The sequence below is a fragment of the Bos javanicus genome, chromosome 28 (assembly GCF_032452875.1).
Source record: "Bos javanicus breed banteng chromosome 28, ARS-OSU_banteng_1.0, whole genome shotgun sequence".
NCBI lineage: Eukaryota > Metazoa > Chordata > Mammalia > Artiodactyla > Bovidae > Bos > Bos javanicus.
The window spans coordinates 32213363-32233143 of NC_083895.1; the positions used below are offsets into that span (position 1 = coordinate 32213363).

A 19781-nucleotide genomic window follows, 5' to 3' on the forward strand; every position below is an offset into this window, starting at 1 on the left:
TAGCCTGCAAAGTTTGGTAATCACAAATTTACTTTTCTTCTAGAATAGATATCACCCTTTTCTCTTTCTCATGGGCATCTGCCCAGTCATCTAACTGGAGAAAATGGGGAGGATTTCTAGAAGTTAAGTGGGAGACTAAGAGTCAGGGGTTTTGGTTTCTGCTCCCAGTTTATATTGCTCAGCTCCGTGTTCCTAAACAGTTTTTGAAAAACACCAAACACCAATGAGCTTTTATATGTATGGATAATCATAAGTCATGTTGTTCTGAGAGCTTTGGATACATTTTGTATATGAATCCAAGATTTGAGATTTCCATGATGAGTCTGTCTAGTTCTCCCCAAAATCCTTCTCCCCATGTTTATATCCCAAAGCCCTTGAGAATGCTTCCAGGCATTCTCTTTTAAATACAAGTAGTGTCCACCTAAGCACAGCAGGGCACTGGTTAACAAAATGGTATCATTTCTAAGGAGGAGAAAAACTCAGCAGACGTGAGAAAGCTGATTGTCTAATGTTACTCAGAGTCAGTGGAATTGGTAGGAACAGATAAGGTCATTTGACTTGACTGCATTTAGTGCTTTAGATTGTGTATAACTGATAGTAACCTTAAAGTTACCTCATCCATAAGAAATGGAGACAGCTAAATTCTAGGACTTCCCTGTCTTATAAGTACACAGATCACTTTAAAAATAATGAGTTCACTTCTCTCTGAAAAGATTTGTTATCATTACACACCACTGATTATATGTAATATTGAAATCATGACATTAAGTGTGAAATTTGGAAAATATACATGGATGACAGGATGCCATTGTTTTTAGAGTCATAGTTCCAAGTCTGAAAACCTTTTTTCTGTAGGACATTTCTAAGGAAAGAAATGATTTTTTGCACAGTAAAGACAGCAAATACTATCAGATTGAAAAATAATGTGAAGTTTGTACGTTCTATCTACTACTGGCTTTCTTTTTCCTTTTTAAACTACTTCTTTCAGATACTATTATACCGCCTTTGTGTGGCTTAGAGAGAATTGAACAATGTTTAATATTTCCCCCTGAAAGGAATAACCAATCAGATTATATTCTTTGGTTTTAAAATTTCAACAGATTACCAAAGCTTTACCTGTGTGAATTCTGTCTTAAATATATGAAAAGTAAAAATATTTTATTAAGACACTCAAAGAAATGTGGATGGTTTCATCCTCCAGCAAATGAAATTTACCGAAGGAAAGACCTTTCAGTATTTGAGGTAAGCATGTGTAAATAAAAAACTCAGCATTAGAAACCTAGTGCTTCTAATTGTTGACTATGTACTGATTTGTTCATAGAAGGTACAATGTTTATTCAATTTTGGCACTGAAATTCAGACTGCTTTTTCAAATATCTCCATATTTTGAAGTGTTTTTCTAACCATGTTAAGCAACCTTTGAGATTGATGATGAATTCCTACTTCATCACATTAACTTTTTTGTCTTCTCCCAAATCCCTGTCTGCACCAGATATATTCACCAGTGAATTTATGATCTCCTTAGCTCTTTGTAAATTCTACTCTCTTTGGCAGGAGAAATTAGCTTTGTTCAGCAGCTCCAGCCAGTGTCTGGCAGGTGCTCACTCTTCCAGGGAATTGAGCAGCTGTACATATCTCCTCAATACACAACCACCTGTGTTTCCATCCACTTCTTGGCAGGGTGGATAATCCTTTTGGTGAGACCTCAGCAGATGTTGGGACTCCCTCCCTTCCCAGTCTGGGTAGGTGGCCACCCCTGGAGAACTCTGCTGTTCACAGGAAGCCCGTGTGGCCATGTGTCTGTTATTGTGTGTTCTTGAAGACATGTTGTGTTTTCAGAAGTGATTTAGTAGCAGAAGATCTTTGCCGGTATATCGTTTCATTGTTTGATCATGTTTTGTTGTCAGTTTCAGGGATCCAGCTTAGCTGAGTCACTTGTTCCTTGAAGAGTCCATGCCTTTCTTTGCTATTATTGCCTATTCACAGGCCTTCTCAGTTCTCTTACTCTGGTTGACCACTTCCATCACCCTGCCTTATTATCCTTTCTGTTACACATCTCAGTCATTGAGTTCATTCCTGAGTGCTCAGAACAAGCCTTCCCTGCACAGCAGATATGAGCTCCTCTTTCTCCCAAATAGTTTTACTTTAGGGTTCTCTTTTTCGGAGTTGTTCAGATTAGAAATTTATTATTCTACCCCCACATTTCTCTATAATTCTGGTCTGTAATGTCTTGCATTGAATTTAATGTAGGGGAGGGTCATGCCTAGGTTTCTCTCTTGGATCAGGCTCCCTGTCTCAGACAGTCTTGGGCCCATTGCTTTTTCCCAAGACTCACCAGAGAAACACGTGTATTGTGTCTTATGATCTTTCTGAAGCCCCTCCTCCTGGTTAAATCAGGCTCCCTTGGCAAGCTTGAAGGGAGAAGGGTTTTGTTGCTGGGAAGATTTGATGTGTTAGTCCTTACTAAACGGGAGGCACAAGGTTTCTCACCCTGGGGGCTGTTTACGTTTTGGGCTGGATGATTCTTTGGTATAGCGGGCATTGTAGGATGTTTAGCAGCATCCCTGGCCTGTACCCACTAAATGCCAGTAGCACCAAACCCCCTCCAGTCAGAATATCCAGACAGCCAATGTCTCTTGAAGGACAAAATCACCCACAGTGAGAACCACTGGGCTAAAGGGAGAGGCAGATGCCCGTTGCTGTCCTGTTGTTCATCCTGGGATGCTAACAGGCCAGCCCCAACCAGTTGAGACAACAGAGCTGTTCTCAGTTGAAGCTTAATTAATGAATGTCACAAGTTCAACTTAACTGTTGGCTCCTTCCTTGATGCCTTGGAAGCTTTCTTCTAACCAAAATAAAATGAAAATCAGTGTCTCATTGTTTCTCAAAGGACAGAACACATTGTTGGCTTTAAGTAATTGTTAAATAAATCAGCATAACTCTGCCAGAGGGGGTGAACCTCTCATAAATTCAGGAAAAGTCTTCTCGGGGTAGGAGAATCAATCTTGTTAGGCTAATGAGAATGCTCTAATTCAGGGTAGGTACTTTGGGACCATACATAGATAAGAAGGGAAAAATCAGAAGCAGATCTGTAAATTTTTTATTCATAAAAATAATTGAAGGAATTGGATTGGATAAGTGCCAAGGTCCCTATTTTAGAATCTGAGTTAATACTAAGAGTATAGCATGTGGGAAACTTTTGTCTTTGCAGTATCCTTAGTAACTTATAAAATAAATGAATAATAATCACAGATTACTACTTTCCTATCTTTTCTATATCCCTCTTGAAAGCATGTCATTTTAGACCTTTCACAACTGGTAAGACTTTTCAGCGTTGTCATCTCTCTATTTTTCTGGTTCAGGGATACATACATCTCTGTCTTTCTTTTTTGTAATATACTACCATTTCCAAAAGGACCATACTCCCAAAAACTTACTTTAATTAAAGAGAGAATTGTATCCTCTGTGCCTGTTGCCCATATTTGATCATGTTGCCATGTGTGGGACCTAGGTATCATCCAAGGGAAATGGTTATATGAAGTCTAAAAATAATCTGTGCATTATGAGAACTGGTGTGGTCCACAGGAGACTCAAGAACGATCAAGTTCATTGTCCAAGAGCTCTGGTTAGCAAATATCCATTTCCCGTAAGAAAAGTGCTAGGGAAATTCTTCTTGAATCTGCTGTGCTTTCTGTTTTCAACAAGTAACTACATTTGATCAACGAAATTGGCATCTATGCCTCGCCTCCTGTCTGTAACCATCAGTGTCACAGCTTGATTCTTTTATTTTGAAGAGAAGTAGACTGTAATCATGGTACTCACTGTAGGTTAAAATTCATCTCACTTTCTCTGTAAGTATTCCCAACATAGAAATTTTATCTTTTCCAATTATATTTAAAATGATGCTTGGGATAAAACCAAAATGGAAGCCTCTTTTGTGCATCCACGTCTCTGAGGAATCAGAATAATATAGTTTGTTTTATTTTTATGTGAAGCCCTTTGGAAACAACATAAAGTTTAACCGACTCAAGCAGCATTTTGATTGGTTTACGTTTCTTTAATTCAGGTTTACTTGGTTCAAATAGAGAAGGCATGCCTACTCATTTTTTTAGTTGTAATAAATAGTAAATAAAAATTACTCCTTTGTTAGCAATGTGTGGCCTTTCTTCAGGAAGTGTAAAGAGAAATTTAAGCTGCCTTAAATTTACCCCAATTTAAGAGAAAAGGTGGAATTCTGATTTGCCAAATGACAGCTATTTTCTGGTGAACTTTCTTGGTTAATGGAGTATGTTAATTGTTTAGTTTGGGATTTGAAAAAATAAGTATATGCTTTCCAAAATACCATATAAAAGAAACAGTTTTATATTGAGTGGTATTTTGATGTTAAATAATGTTGTCTGTTTCTCTTTGCTAGGTTGATGGGAATATGAGCAAAATTTATTGCCAAAACCTTTGCCTGTTAGCCAAGCTCTTCCTGGACCACAAAACATTGTATTATGATGTCGAGCCATTCCTTTTTTATGTCCTTACAAAAAATGATGAAAAGGGCTGTCATCTGGTTGGATACTTCTCTAAGGTAAAACAAGAGCCAGTATGACCTTCATTTTCTTTTTCAGAATGTTTTTGGTAGAGTCCAATTCTTCAAACAGGGCCTTTTTATGACTCTAATTTGAATAAATGACATGTTTCTGAAAAGCTCAGATTCTTATTCAGAGCTCATGAAGAAAAACACACACACAAAAACCATGAGCATTGTGCCTAGGAAGTGTGTAAAAGACCTCAGCACTGTTAGCTGTGTTGACTGTCAGCATTCACGTAATGTTATAATTGCTGCCTTGCAGACCACCTAGCATCTTTCATGTTCTAAATTTTAAGCTTAGTGCCCTTTTCCTCCTAAGTGGTATCAACATGAAGGTTTCAGTATAATGTAGCATTTAAAAGATAATTCTCTTTTCTCCTTGTTGCATTCCCTCTGTGGTCTTCAGTGTCTCAGTGAGTTGGAACATTGGCATTTGGACAGTTAAGCTGGTATAACGGCTGGTTTTACTCTTTCGTCTGTTACTCTCTGTGCTACTGTTTTAAGATCTGAAGTAGCCTCCTCTTTAGAAAGCCTAAGGATCTCCAGCTATTAATATAGGGGAGCCCTTGACATATTGAGTGGCCATAGTTTGTCTTTTTCACGTGGTTCAGAGCAATTATCTCACATTCTTCTGTTCAAAGGCTTCTGAGATACATTAACTTGTATGCAATAAAAGGAATCTGAGTTTGGAGATATTTATCAGGCTAACCTTAAATTTTCTTAGGTACTTAGGAAATAGTTTAATATGCTAGGATGGTAATTATAAGATTTCTAGGGCAGAATATAAATGCTCCAAATCCTATAGCTTATTTATTTTATGATATATGTTTACATATTAGGTGATAAGTGAATTTTAATTAATCTACTATTGCATAATGGAACACCTAATGGAATTGTCGTTTTCATGGAAGGTCAAAACTTTGCATACAGAAGTTTTTCTAAATTTAAGAAACAACCCAGAGACCATAAACAGAAACAGGAATAAGTGACAGCACTCATGGGAAACGGCCTCACCATTTTACTCCATGTATTTGGTAAAGCTCTAAAATGAAAAAGAAGACTGTTAAATTTAATAGGTTACAGATGATAGAGAATTAATACAAGGGAAAGCAATAGCTAGGAAATTTATATAATTTATAGAACATTTTACCTTCTGTATATATAGATGTGTCCAAAGAATTTAAAAGAATTTTTAATTTTTTCTCCAAAGAATTAAAAAGAATAATGGTCATGACTGTCCTTTCTGTTTGAAAATGGTGTTTCTTTAAATCTATCTGCATTTTAAAACAAATAGTGATGCCCATTGACATTGTTCTGCCTTATGTTGAATTGACCTCTAGGTCTTTGGTTCACAGTAACTCTTGGGGTTTGAGTCCTCTTTGTCACAGGGCGCCCAACATTTTTATTTGCGTGCATGGTCAGTCTGACTCTTTTCAACCCCATGAACTATAGGGTGCCAGGCTCTGCTGTCCATGGAATTTTCTAGGCAACAATACTGGAGTGGGTTGCCATTTTCTTCACCAAACATTTTACTTAGAACAAGCTAAACTTTTTTCATTTTGTCACTGTTTCTTTTATAGTATGGCAGCAACTGCTGTCATTTCTTACCATACTTGGAATATTAAAATATCCTTTGCAAGTGCAGTAAAAGAAAATCTAAAAAACAGCCATGCTAAAAGACTAGATGCAAATTAAGCCATATTCTAACATCTCGGTTGGAGTTTAAAGGACTGTGGCCCTTTGAGATTAAACCAAATTCTAGATGTTATAGCCAAAGGATGGCTGAGATGACCTAGAAAAGTTTAGTGTAAATCATTACATGCATATATCTTTCTAAGCATGATGACTCAAAACAGGAAGGAAAGAGGGAGCAGTTGTTTAGAGTTTAGCTGTGGTAACATGTGTTTAAAGGCAGGGGGCAAGGATGAGGGGAAAGGACCACTTTGGGGTTAGATTTCCAAAAATGCCATACAGGTAAAAATAGTTTGGAATAGAGAAAAGACTTGTGTCAAGGATGAATCCTTTAGCTCAGAGTACCCCTCATTTTAGATACAGTGACCCATTTGTCTGACTTTGCAAAACAGACTAATTATGTGAATCCTTGCCGTGGGTGCACACATCCAGTGATGGGACCGTCCGGTTTCTTAGGAAAATTGACATACAGGATTTCTTACTTGTCATTTCTTGGAGACTCCACAGACAGCTCCAAATGTGCAAAAGTTGGGAGCACATCTTTTTCACAAAGAAATCTTTAATGCTGCCCTGTAGTGTTTTTTCCTCCACCATTTCCTGTGATCTTTCAAATAGGTTCATTAAAGATCTGGGTGTTCCAAAGTAATTCTTTGATGTGGTTAGTACCATTTGTGGTTAATCTAATTTGTGGTTTATAGTTGGCCAGAGCATTCACAACCTCAAAAGCCTTTTCCAGGTCTTCTCTGTGTAGGTTTTGGCGGCTTCTATGTACTGTGAAGAAAATGTTGCTGCTCTGATGCCATAGCCCATGAACATTGCAAATTTTCCCTGAACTACAAGAACCATTTCCACTATATTCTCTCCAGTCTTCCTCCTGGTTTCAGACTGTTGGTAATATGTTGGCCTCACTTTGGTTTGGAGGCTTGGGGATTTCTTCTTGTTGTTGTCTTTTTTGTTTTGTTGTCCTTCTTTGAAATATAGATTATTTCTCCAGCGTTTTACTTTGACTGTTTATTCATAAGAGAAATGTATTGTGCAAGTCTTCCCACACAGACACTGTTTTAGTTTCACTGTGGCCTTTAGCAAGGTGTTCTTAACTGATCCCGCTGGGTGACTCTCTGGATCTTCCCCCACCCCCTCTGCCCATCTCCCAGGTTGCTTGAGCGTAGAAAACCTTTCTTCCATACTGTGCTGTTTCATTTGACTCACATTTCCTTGGATTCTTTATTCATATTTCATGGTGCTGACTTTCAAGAATAAAGACGTAATTGAGAGGCATGCCTGGAGTGCGTAGTTTGTTTTTGGCTGATAGTTTGATTGATTAAGATGGTCGCATTATTCTGCTTGATCCTGACCCAACACGTCGGCTCACCTCAGTGGACCGTGGTATATGGACAGCGGCAGGTGCAGGGAATTGCCCGCTTTAGCAGCGCTCTGACATACTTGATCTGTTTCTCCTCCCCTCAGGAAAAACTTTGCCAGCAGAAGTATAATGTCTCCTGCATAATGATCATGCCCCAGCACCAAAGGCAAGGATTTGGACGGTTTCTCATTGATTTCAGTAAGTGAAGTACTGTATTTACTTTCATGATCCAGGGAGCTGATGGCTATTAAAGGAGAGCAGTACTTAAAACTTTATTTAACCTACTTTGTTGTTTTTATCAACAGATAATGGGTTTTCTACTTATATTTACATAGGTTAGAAAATCTTCCTCAAGTGAAAAATGTATTGCTGCTCACTATTGTACTCTAGGAAATTGAGACCCCATCTCTAGCAGTGTCACCAGCTCACAAAGCCATTACCCTGAATGAACCGGCAGAATTACATTCCATTCTGTGAGGCTCATGCTCATTAGCACCAAAAGAGGCAATTATTTGTGATTAAAGCCAGAGGAAGTGTTATTTAAAAGGATTTTCAGCTTTCTGAAATTCTGCCTATAATCTTGTGCAGTACAGAGCAGAAACAGGGATTTTTCTGTTGAGAAAAACAATTCTATAGGTAGCCTATCCTTGGAGCCTCTCTAGTAGAAATAAATATCTTGTTTTGTTTATTTCCCTTGTCTGTTAGGGAAATTACTATGGAAATGTTTGTATTTAGAGGTTGCCCAAGTAATACTTTTTATACACATTGTATCTGCTGAGTCTCCTTGATGAAAATCGGAATACTACTTTAAAGTATGCATAAAATAATGTTTAAAGAAAGTTGGTTGTTTATTTCCTCCTTTGTTTATATTAGATTGGATGTGTAAATACAGTATTAAGGCTGCATTTGGAGATTTTATTCAAACTATCCGGGTAACAGGAAGACCAGGTATCTTATGATAGTAATCACTTCTGACCATGTGAAAATCTGTTGCTAGGAACTGTGTGCTTCTTCATTACCAGAGTTAAACTGAAAGAAGGAAAACACAGCAAATCATGTAATCTTCATAAGGTACATCAGATGCAAAACCAAAATGTAAATATACTCAAGGAAAACCACGAAGTGACATGTTGAGTCTAAATCTATATTATTAGATGTTGAAATATGAAATTTTGGGTGTAAAAAATAACTATATAGCAGTGTTGGGCTGATTTGTATAATTTATTGACATTGAAAGATGGTATTCTTCTTTGAAGTATTTTAATTGATTATTTTTATATTTTCAGATGATATTTCTAGTCATTAATTCATTACCTTAGTCTTACTCTTCTTTCTTGATCTAGTTATCCCACGAAAGGTCGTCTTACCAGAAGTTCACCATTTTATTTTACAGCCCCAGTTGTAATGTGTTCTACAGGCAAATCCAGTTGTTTTATTTTGGAGCTTTTTGTGGCCACTGTTCACAAGTTGTCCCTAATAATTTTGGGTATGCCTCGCAGCCGTTTGAGCCTTGAATTTTGGATAGCATTTGCATGCTTACAGAGTAAGGCAGGCTACTTAGTTCAGTATTCGTGATCTTCCAACAGCTAGTTCCAGCCTCTCTTTGGGGCTTTTTCATGTATTATGTTGTATATTAACCTCCATTTCCTCAAATACTTTGAGCAGGTTCCCATATTTCCATTGTCTCTGCTGGGCCTTCCTTAAATGACCACTTCCTCCTTTTCTAGCCTCAGTCTATTCAAAATCCTACCCATTGTTAAGAACTGGCTCAAGAACCTCCTTTTTATTTTTTTCTTAATTGGAGGATAATTGCTTTACAATGTTGTGTTAGTTTCTTCTACACAACCACTAAATCAGCTGTAAGTATACACACATATCTACTCCCTTTTGAGCCTCCAGCCTCTTCTTTTTGATCCCATCTCCCAGAATTACATCCTGTTTTTTTCTTGGCTTTATATCTCTGCAGTGTAGCACTTAGATTCAATTCATTCTTTTGTAGTAATTATTTGATACAAGTGTCATGCTTCCAGCTTGCTGTAAGCTCCTTGGATACCTTCTTTATATTCAGCAGGGCAGAGCACTCAGTATTCTGCATTAGATGTATTTTTGCTCATTTGAATGGAATCTCCAAAGTGATATGGTCACTGCCCATGATGATTGTCTACCTAAAGTTTAAAAGGGACTGGTACTTACCAGGTAAAAATGCAGGTCTCTAAATATAGTAGCCACTTATTTGTTCAGCATGGTCTGGTACAGAGGCCTTCTGCATAAAATAACAACCCAGGAACACATGCCAAATCTGTATGTTAACCATTTTAGTGAAAACTGTATTAGAGTCTACTCTGTTCTTTAAAACAACTAGGGAACACAGTGGAATCTATCTGGATGGCTCAAAGCCATCATGATGAATGCCATCCATTAGGGTGCAGCCAGGCAATGCAATGCTAAAAGGTGTCATTTTAGATTTTCTCTTTCATGTACCCTTGGCATCACTGCACTGGAGTGGGTTAAGAAGTATGGTGAGTGATTTGAATAAAGCTGAAAGGGGATTGGTGCTGTTTCTTCAGAGAAGAGGAGATCAGGGGAAGAATTTTATAGCGCTCAAAGAAAATGGGGACTAGTATAAACCAAACAAATTCAATTTAAAACCAAAAAATAATTCCTTGGCTGCACACGTTTTAAAGAAGATAGAGTAGGCTGCTGCCAAAATTGATAGCCTCTCCTCGTTTGGAGTTACTTAAAATAATAGTAGATAAATATCTTTCTGTGATGATTAGATCCAGTCTTTTGCAGAAGGAGGAGATAAACCCCATGACCTCGCATAATCCTTATCGACCTTATAATTCAGAACTCAGGGCAAAACAGATAACCGGAGTTACAGATTTTCTAAAATCTGCTCTGTTTTTTTTTAAGGAACCTTTTAAGGGTTAAATTTATTTTATCTCTACTTGTACATGAGCCTGAGGGTCTTGTGGTCTGGGCAGGTATTTTCAGTAATTTAAAGAAGGTTGTAAGGCATGAAATCTCTATTTGGTTTATAATAACTACTGGTTCAGGAAGCTAAAACAAGACACCAGTAGAAAGAAAGCTGTTCACTGCCCAGCTGCCCACTGGCACACAGAATTATAGACATGGGCACAAAATGATGAGTGAATATAAAGAACTGTGACTCTAAAGCTCTGAACACTGCTCTCAACAGATGGCATGGTCATCCCAGGACCAAATGCTGTCCTTGGAATAACGTTACTGTGTGTGTCTTCCTAGGACAGCTTGTCTGGGATGTGTCAGAGCAGGGCTTGCCCAGAGGTCATCTGCAGATTGGCCCAAGTGACTAAGGGCACCTACTCCCAGTCTGCTCAAAGCCAACTCATAGGTTTGTAACTCTGCCCAAAACTTCAGTCAGAAGTGGATAGCAGAAGGAGTGACTTGTCATGGGTTGAAGCTGATACTCTATTTCTCTTTCTCTCCTGCTTTCTAAGATTTCCCTCTCTCCCTCAGTTAGAGAATTTCAAAGTCCTCCCCTTCTCTGTGTCCACACACATATACATACAACTCTCCATCCACACCAGGCATCTCACAACTCCAGAGAAGCCCCCTTCCCTCAAAACTTCTGTGATTCCTGCTTCCAGGTCTCCCAGGGTGAGGCAGTAGCGTGTCTCTGCCAGGCCGTGCCCTGTCCCTGCTGCCAGAGCCCCCCAGCCGTGCCTTGCCAGCTTACTGCTCTCCCTTCAATTTTGAAGTACTCTCAGACTCAGAGGAAGGTTCCCATCTACTCCACCCCAGACCCCCAGATACTGACATTCTGTCACATTTGCTTTATTGTTCTCAGTCTTCCTCTTGCTCCCTCCATCCCCTCTGTCATTCTGTATGTCTTTTCCAGAATCATTTGAGAGTAAATTACAGACCTGTTGCACTTCTACCCTTACCATTTCAGTGTGTTCTTTAAAAAAAGAAAAAAATGCTCTCATACAAAACCATAAATTATCAAAACCAAGAAATTAATGTTGATTCAGCATTATCTGTTATCTAATCTACCTATCTTGTTCAAATTTCAAATGTTGCCAGTTTTCACTTATGTCCTTTCCAGGGGGGGAAAAATTTTTTTTCCCCAGTCCAGGATCGCATGTTGAGTTATTATATCTCTTGAGTTATTTGGAATAACACCTTAGTCATTTTTTGTTTTGTTTTGTTCTTACCTTGACATTTTTGAAGTATACAAACCATTTTTTTACACATTGTCCCTCAGTTTGGGCTTGTTTGAAATGTTTCCTCATGAGTAGATTGGAGTTCTCGATGTTTTGGCGGGAAGACACAGAAGTGACGCTGGGTCCTCCCGAGCACCTCCCAGCAGGATCACATGATCATTTCTTTGTCCCGTTACTGGTGTAGGATGATGCCTTTCAGATTTCTTCACTATAGAATAACACTTTTCCCTTTGTAATCAGTAATATCCTAGTAAGAAATACTTTGGAATTAAGTAAATATCCTGTTTCTCATTCAATTTTACCTACTACTTTTAGTGTTTATTTATGATTCTTATCTAAAACAGTTATTACTTTTGTAGTTACCAGATAATGATTTTTAAAGTCCCAATGTATCATCTACTTACTTGTTGATATTTGCTGTAAGGAAAGTGAGTGAAAGTGAAAGTTGCTCAGTTGTGTCTGACTCTTTGTGGCCCTTCCTTTGTGACTCTTCCATGGACTATATGGTCCATGGAATTCTCCAGGTCAGAATACTGGAATGGGTAGCTGTTCCCTTCTTCCCAACCCAGGGATCAAACCCAGGTCTCCTGCACTGCGAGCAGATTCTTTACCAGCTGAGCAGCCAGGGAAGCCCAGAGCTTCCTTTATTAATTTTTGTAGTTAAATAATCACTTCATTTATCTCATTATCCTTTAATTTATATAATTATGGATTACTTAATGAATTTTTATTTTATTCTATGGATTATAACCTGTAGCTGCCATTATTTATTTTGATATTCAGATTGCCCCAGATTTATTCTGTGCGAACTGCTTCAGACTGGCGCCTGTGTCCTTCTGACACATCTGATCCTTCCTTACTTTCTGGTACAACAAACATGATGTGCCAAATTCATCTTTCTCTCTGACCCAGCCCTGGAATCACACATTTCTATTTAAAAAGTCTTTAACTCTTTATGGTGAAAAACAGTGTAAAAACCAAGATCTGAGCACTTAGGTGTCCATACTGCTACTGGGTGTCATTGCTTCTAAGGCCTCTCAAGGAGGAAGAACCAGGAAAGAAGAGAGTATGTTTATGTATGTGTATGTATACACACACACATCCCTGTTATGAGTTCACTGAGCTTTGCATTCAGATCAACACCTCTGCAGAGTTTTCGTCTATCCTTCCGTATTATTGTGTTTGCAGCTCTCTCGTAGTGAGAAACCTGATTTCCATTACCTACAGTATATTTATTAATGTGCTTAGTCCTAGAATACACATTAAATCATTTTAGGATTGCTAATCACATCACTGTATAAAACAGACTTTCTAATGAGAGGTCAGTAACTGTATATAGTTCTTCATGGCTTTACCTGAGTACAACTGTTTTCAAATGTTAAGAATATAGAAGAACATGATTTTCAAAGTTGAAACTGAATGAAAGGGTATACTCAAAGAAGTGTTACTCCTTCCTCAGCCCCATTCCTGAGCCTTTCCTTCAGGTCACCAATCTTATTAGTTTCTGTTTATCCTTTCATTGTTTCTTTTGGTACAGATACTTATGGAGCAGTGATAATCTGCTGTATACACTTTCAGTTGTTAGGACTGTGCTTGGTGGGGCAATGGGTGGGCAGTGACGCACTGTCTTTTACTTAGGCCCGCAGAGCCAACACCCTGCCTGGGGAGCAGGATGCAAAACCCAGGCTCCTGTGCTGACCCAGGAGAGACCCAGGGAAAACAGCTGATTCAGCAGTAGGTTGCAGAACATTGTGCCAGGGAGTGGTGAAACAGGCTGGCGAAAGCACGTACTTGTGTGTTTGTGTAAACGCATTTATCTGATTCTAAACTGGATGATAAAGAAGGATGAGAGAAGATTCATTTCTTACCTCTTCATTCAACCTTGTTGATTGGGAAACCCTACATTCAGCTAAACACAAGCAAGAGAAATGAAGACACAGCTCTTGCTGGGTGGTTAATTAAGTTCATTGAGGAGACATCAGTTGTTGGACAGTGTGTTTCTACAATAGATATTGAGAGCTCGTGGCATGAGACGTTAAAGTGAAAACATTCAGGGGAGGAAAGAGCATATTCAAAAGTGTGAGCATGTACAGAATCCTGTTAGATATTTAGGGTACAACAAAAGAAACTCCAGGTAGATTAAAGACTTAGAGATTAACAACAGAAAGAACATTTAGAAAGTAAAAGAAAGGATATCTAATTATTTATTTGGTCTTTAGATGGTCATGGACATCCTAAGCATTAAGAGAATGAAAGAAATCACACACAAAAAATAGACAGACTTCACTGTATAATAAAGTAAAACTTCTATGTGGGAAAATATTAATATTTAAAAGCAAACATAATAGGAAAGATGTTTGCAACAAATATACCAGGCGAAGTTTTGTTATCTGTAGTATTTAAACAAATATAAAAGTAAAGGTTTTGATAGTGTTAAAACATAAACCCTAATGGGAAAGTGAGCAGAAGTCATGAACACAAAATGTGCAGAAGAGGAAAAATCATTGATGGCAGCAACAGCGCTGACATTAAGTGTCTAATATGTGTCAGTCACCGTCATAGGAGTCTGTCCTCACATCACATGTTGAGATGTGTGCTTTTAGCCTCATTGTCAAGGGTGCAGAAGTAGGAAAAGTAAGCCAAAAGAGGTCAGCATTTCAACAACAGCATCCATCGTCATAGCTGACGTTTCTAAAGCACTTACTGTGTGTCGGGCGCATACTGAGTCGCCTCAGTTGTATCCGACTCTCTGTGACCCCATGGACTGTAGCCCGCCAGGCTCCTCTGTCCATGGGATTCTCCAGGCAAGAACACTGAAGTGGGCTGCCATGCCCTCCTGCACGGGCTCTTCCCGGCCAGAATTGAACCTGCATCTCTTAAGTCTCCTGAATTGGCAGGTGGGTTCTTTACCACTAGCACCACCTGGAAAGCCATATATGAGGTACTGTAACCCAAATTACACAGACTCACTTAATCCTTGCAGATACCCTCAGAAGGTAGTCACAGTTCTCTCTCTTTTGATGGCACAGAGACACTAGGAAACTTGTCTAAGATCACTCCTGAGGTACCCCATAGAAGAAGGCTAAGATAAGGTGTAAAAAGTATACTTTTGAGGACTGTGGTATAAGTGAAATTTAAAGAAGTAAATTAAAAAAGCTTAATTATCAAGGGCTGTAGGTTTTTTTGTTTTTAAGCTTAGAGAGACTGGAGCACTGATGGAGAAAAACCAATGAGAAAACAAAGGATAACCAGAGGGGTTGTTCAGTACAAACGAGAAAAGGCATTTGATGAAATTCAGTATTCTTTCGTAATTTAAAATAATCAAGCATACTCATTTGAATCATAAGAATTCTAAATCTTATATTAACTTTTTCTTCTTTGTTTCAGACTTGACTTACTCTTAGGGGAGGGAGCTATAAAGAGTAGATGACAGTTGGGTCCAGGAGTCTACAAACTTAAATCTACAGTTTTCTTGAGACTAGTATACAGATGACAAGCTTTTCAGTTACATAAATTATCAGTTAACTTTACCTTCAGTCAGTCATTTTAAAAACAACTGTTTATTTGTAGGCTAATCACAAAAGTTTGTAAGCAACTTCGATTCTTGGCTTTCTCCACTGAGTATTAAAATACTGTATGATGTATCAGGGTTGTCCTTCATGGAATAGAACTTGCTCTGTTCTGAATATGAATGAAATTAATATTGAATGAATTCATAATGAATTTCAAATTCATTATGAAATTCATAATGAAATATGCAAGGAAATATGAATGATGGAATGAGTTAGGTACTTATTTCCAGAAATCACCTTTGCTGATCTTTTCTATGATCTTGTATGTCGAGAGGTTTCCCCTCAACTTTCATGAGGAATGTATACTATTTACAAACTCAATCTGTCTTTAGTGTGTGCTGCTAGAAGATGTGTGCAAATGATCCAGTTTTGTGCCTACAGGTTATGAACTTGGTCGTGTCACCAGTGTGGTTAGCAGTGTCCTTGTACTTGTTCACTTTTCTTAAGAATGAGACGTGGATTTAAGTCTCATTCTTAAGGAGTCCACACACCTGGATTTAAGGAAAATAAGAAATAAAATAAACTTTTAAGAAAGGATGCTTCTGGACACCATTTAATATCTAGTTTCATCCTCACTGAGAATTAACAGATTACCTTCCATGCCTCTTTCTTTCCCTGATCTGGTTCTATGACAGAGATCTCGTAGGTAGTTCAGAGAGTCCAGTCCCAGTCTTGTCTTTCCTTTAGCCTCTTTATAGCTCTTGGCTGATTTCTTGAGGAAGCACCACCTAGACAGAAAGCACCTTCTCTCCCTACTACTCTGCCTTTCTAGGTCCATCAGGCAGAATTAGAAAGTCACATGCTGCATCTCTACCTACAGTATTGTGATGTTGAAAGTTCACATGATGTTGGTGATGTTAACCATGTTACCTCTCTCAAAGAGACAACGTCTTCCCCTGTATCTTAGATGCTAGCCACTAGCTTAAATGTTATATATCTAAATACCGGGATACATCTGATAGTATTTCTGGTTACCAGCTAGCAACTTTCAGTTTGAACAGTCAGCCTTCAATAGATTACTTTAAAAGAGCTACCACTTACAAACTTTTCACAACACAATTTAAGTAAAACTTAAGAAAACTATTAAACAAAAATTTAGAGTAACTTTATCCTACCTGAAAATTGCATGCTTTTTTTAGAACAAAATTTCTGATACTGAGTGGCCTGTCTCCTGTAGAAAATAGGAGTTTTAAGTTAGGAATCTAGTTGGTTGGGTTCCAATGTGCCACATTTTACCTGTTAGTAAATTCTAAAGAACCAGGACTGGACGGGAGTCACTAGCTTCTCTCTGAAGCCAAGTTGAGTACCATATCAGGACAAACAGGTTCTCCCCAAGAGCTGGATACTTAGCGTGGCAGGCCCTGGGGAGACACCACTGCTCTAGTGAGGGTCTCTGGGCATCTCTGCGCCATTGTGGTCAACTTAGGACTACACTTTCCAACGAGTGACCCAGGAACTGGTCCAGCTAGCCAGAGATGTTGCAGGCTCCATAGCTCTAGTGCTAGTCACCTCACCCTGAGCAGCCTCATCCTTTCACCCTGGCAGGCATGTGAGTATTATCTTCTCCCTGTTGGCTGGAGGCCATGCAGCACTCCCTGGGGGCATAAACTCTGTTGGGTAGGCTACAGGATAAATATTTCACTTTCCCCTATTTGTGAGCCCCACAAGCCAAGCATCAAAGATGTTTTAAGAGACCATGGCAGTGTGTCTTAGGTACATGATCTGATGAAACACTCTGACCGCCTGTGAGGAGTTACGCAAATTGAATGAAGGAGCTGTATGTTTGACATGTGTTATTTACCTACTTTTGTGATTTTTATTTAATCGTTTTTCTTTTTTTTCAATGGCACTGACTATTAAAAAAAAAAAAGTGCTCTAGGCTGAGTAAGTGCAAAGTCATTCAGAAAGTTGCATATGTCTTTTATATATTCATGGTTTATTGTCCATCATGGAGGTAGAGCCTTTGTTCTCTTCTGTCATCTCACCCCTAGAAGAGCCTGGCACTGCTCAGTCATGTCCAAGTCTTTTGCATCCCCATGGACTACAGCCCACCAGGCTCCTCTGTCCATGGAACTTTCCAGGAAAGAATACTGGAGTGGGTTGCCATGCCCTCCTCCAGGGGCTCTTCCTAACCCAGGGATCGAACTCACATCTCCTGCATTGGGAGGTGTTCTTTACTGCTGAGCCATCAGAGAAGCCCCTGGCACTGATCAGGTCTTTATTATTTATTGAATAAATGTTAAATGAATTACCTCAGGAAGAACTTTCTTAATATACTTTCTCTTCTCACATGTGATTCTTAGGACGAAGAATTTTATCTTATTAGAACATAATTAATTAGGTGTGGTTTGCTCTCTTCCAGATGATTGTACACCCTGCCTTCTGCTGAGGTCTGGTATTTTTGTTCAAGGGCAGCCTCTGTCTTAGGATCATATAAGTTGCATCAGAAAGGAAGCTGTCCGTTATCTACTATAAACCTTGAGCAGAGAATTGAGAGCTGTGACAAAATGCACATTTACACACAGTTGGTCAAAGAGATATTTATCTTTTCCTGCCTTCATCAGATAATTCGTTTCTTCATGCATTTATTTTGGAAGGAGAATTCCAACTTTAGTCCTAAGAAACTGTCACGGAAGTTTCTTTCGTTGCAGAGCTTTCCCAGCAGCTCTCCTCCCATGGTGAGCGCAGGCTGAGCAACCATTAAGGAATAATAAATTATGCTTTTGAAATGGTGCTCAAGTCCTTTATGGCCTTTTCTAAGATAGGAGCTGCTCCCCCCACCTCCACCATGACACTTGTTGGAAGATAGAACCAGCAGCTGTATCCTCAGACTTTGGCTGGGTTTTGGAAGACATGTTTTGACCTGTGTAATCAAATATAATGATGACATATCTTTTAATAGGATTCTAGTTTATAATATAATAAGGGAAATGGCTATTTTTCCTTATTTTCTCATTATAATATGTTGTACTAGAAGCCTTTGTCATGACTGCTTTATTACGCTGGGCTGAAGTACAGTATATTTTAATATGCTAAAGATAACATCAAGGTTGAAAATTGAGCTCTTCAGTGATTTATTCAGAGTGACTGTTGCTGAATGTATTGAAATGAGTTGCATGAGGCAGTGCAGCTAACGATTTATTTATGTATCTTTTTTTTAACTAAGCTTATCATAAATAAGAGCAAATAAATAGCTCTTATAGAATAGTTTGTATTCATGCATCAATGAAAACATTGTAAATATGAAACATACGACCTGCAGCTACCATTTTGCCTTACATAGCTGAGAATGTTTCAAGTTTTGGCATGCAGGTGGATTTTTTTTTAACAAGTCTTTTGCCCGTTTCAATTGTTTACACTGACCAGCATTTGCAGCAAGTAGTTTTGAATCCCATGACTGGGCAAGCTCCATTCCAGGTGTTCATATGAGAAAAACCTAGCCTTCAAGAATAAAGGGAACTTGGCAACACCGTCAGGGCTTCCCTGATAGCTTAGTTGGTAAAAATCTGCCTACAATGCAGGAGACCCTAGTTCAATTCCTGGGTCAGGAAGATTTACTGGAGAACGGATAGGCTACCCACTCCAGCATTCTTGGGCTTCCCTTGTGACTCAGCTGGTAAAGAATCCGCCTCCAATGCGGGAGACCTGGGTTCGATCCCTGGGTTGGGAAGATCCCCTGGAGAAGGGAAAGGCTACCCACTCCAGTATCCTGGTCTGGAGAATTCCATTGACTGTATAGTCCATGGGGTTGCAAAGAGTGGGACATGACTGAGCAACTTTCACTTCACCGGCAGCACCATCACGGGGGCCAGGACTTGTTTACTGCTTTACCCCAACCCACGAGCACAGTGTCACACTCATAGGTGAGCCCACAAAAAGTTTGCTGAGGGAGAGAAATAATGAATGCCCAAATGTAATGTGTCCTCTTCTCTGTGTCAGTGACAGCACCTGTCCGACTGACCCAGCCAGATCTCAGATCTCCGCTCCATCTTTGGTTTTTTGCTTCTTTTTAATTCTTCATTCATTGATCCCTTCATCCTTTCCTTCAGCCAGCACGCTTTGCACAGACTCTGCCGGGGTTGGCCTTGGTGATGAAAACATCAGGATAAATGATCTAGTTCTTGCTCACAGGAAATGGGCTCACTAAGGATGCTCCCCACCCACCCACCCAGTGTATGCTGTGTGTGCAAAGCACACTTGGGCTGCATCACTGCAGAGGAGGAAATGCTTCCAACTTCCGTTTCCATTTTCCCAGCTAAGATATATGCAGGGGAAGCATTTTTTCATTATTAAACCAAGAGCAAGAAAGATTTTGTTCCAGTTGGTTGAAATTAGTGCTATACCTGGTTTTGGTTTCAAGGAAACTATTT

At 39.0% G+C, this 19781-nt stretch overlaps 1 protein-coding gene across 6 annotated transcripts in view; it reads left to right on the forward strand.

Moving 5' to 3' along the window:
* The window catches only part of KAT6B (lysine acetyltransferase 6B), a 182090-nt gene that overhangs the window by 138243 nt on the left and 24066 nt on the right, over positions 1 to 19781 (forward strand). For all 6 annotated transcript variants that reach the window (XM_061405394.1, XM_061405393.1, XM_061405392.1 and 3 more), the window contains 3 exons: positions 1101 to 1242; positions 4415 to 4576; positions 7739 to 7832. In XM_061405394.1, the coding sequence (XP_061261378.1) occupies positions 1101 to 1242; positions 4415 to 4576; positions 7739 to 7832 (398 nt within the window). The remainder of the gene's footprint in view (positions 1 to 1100; positions 1243 to 4414; positions 4577 to 7738; positions 7833 to 19781) is intronic.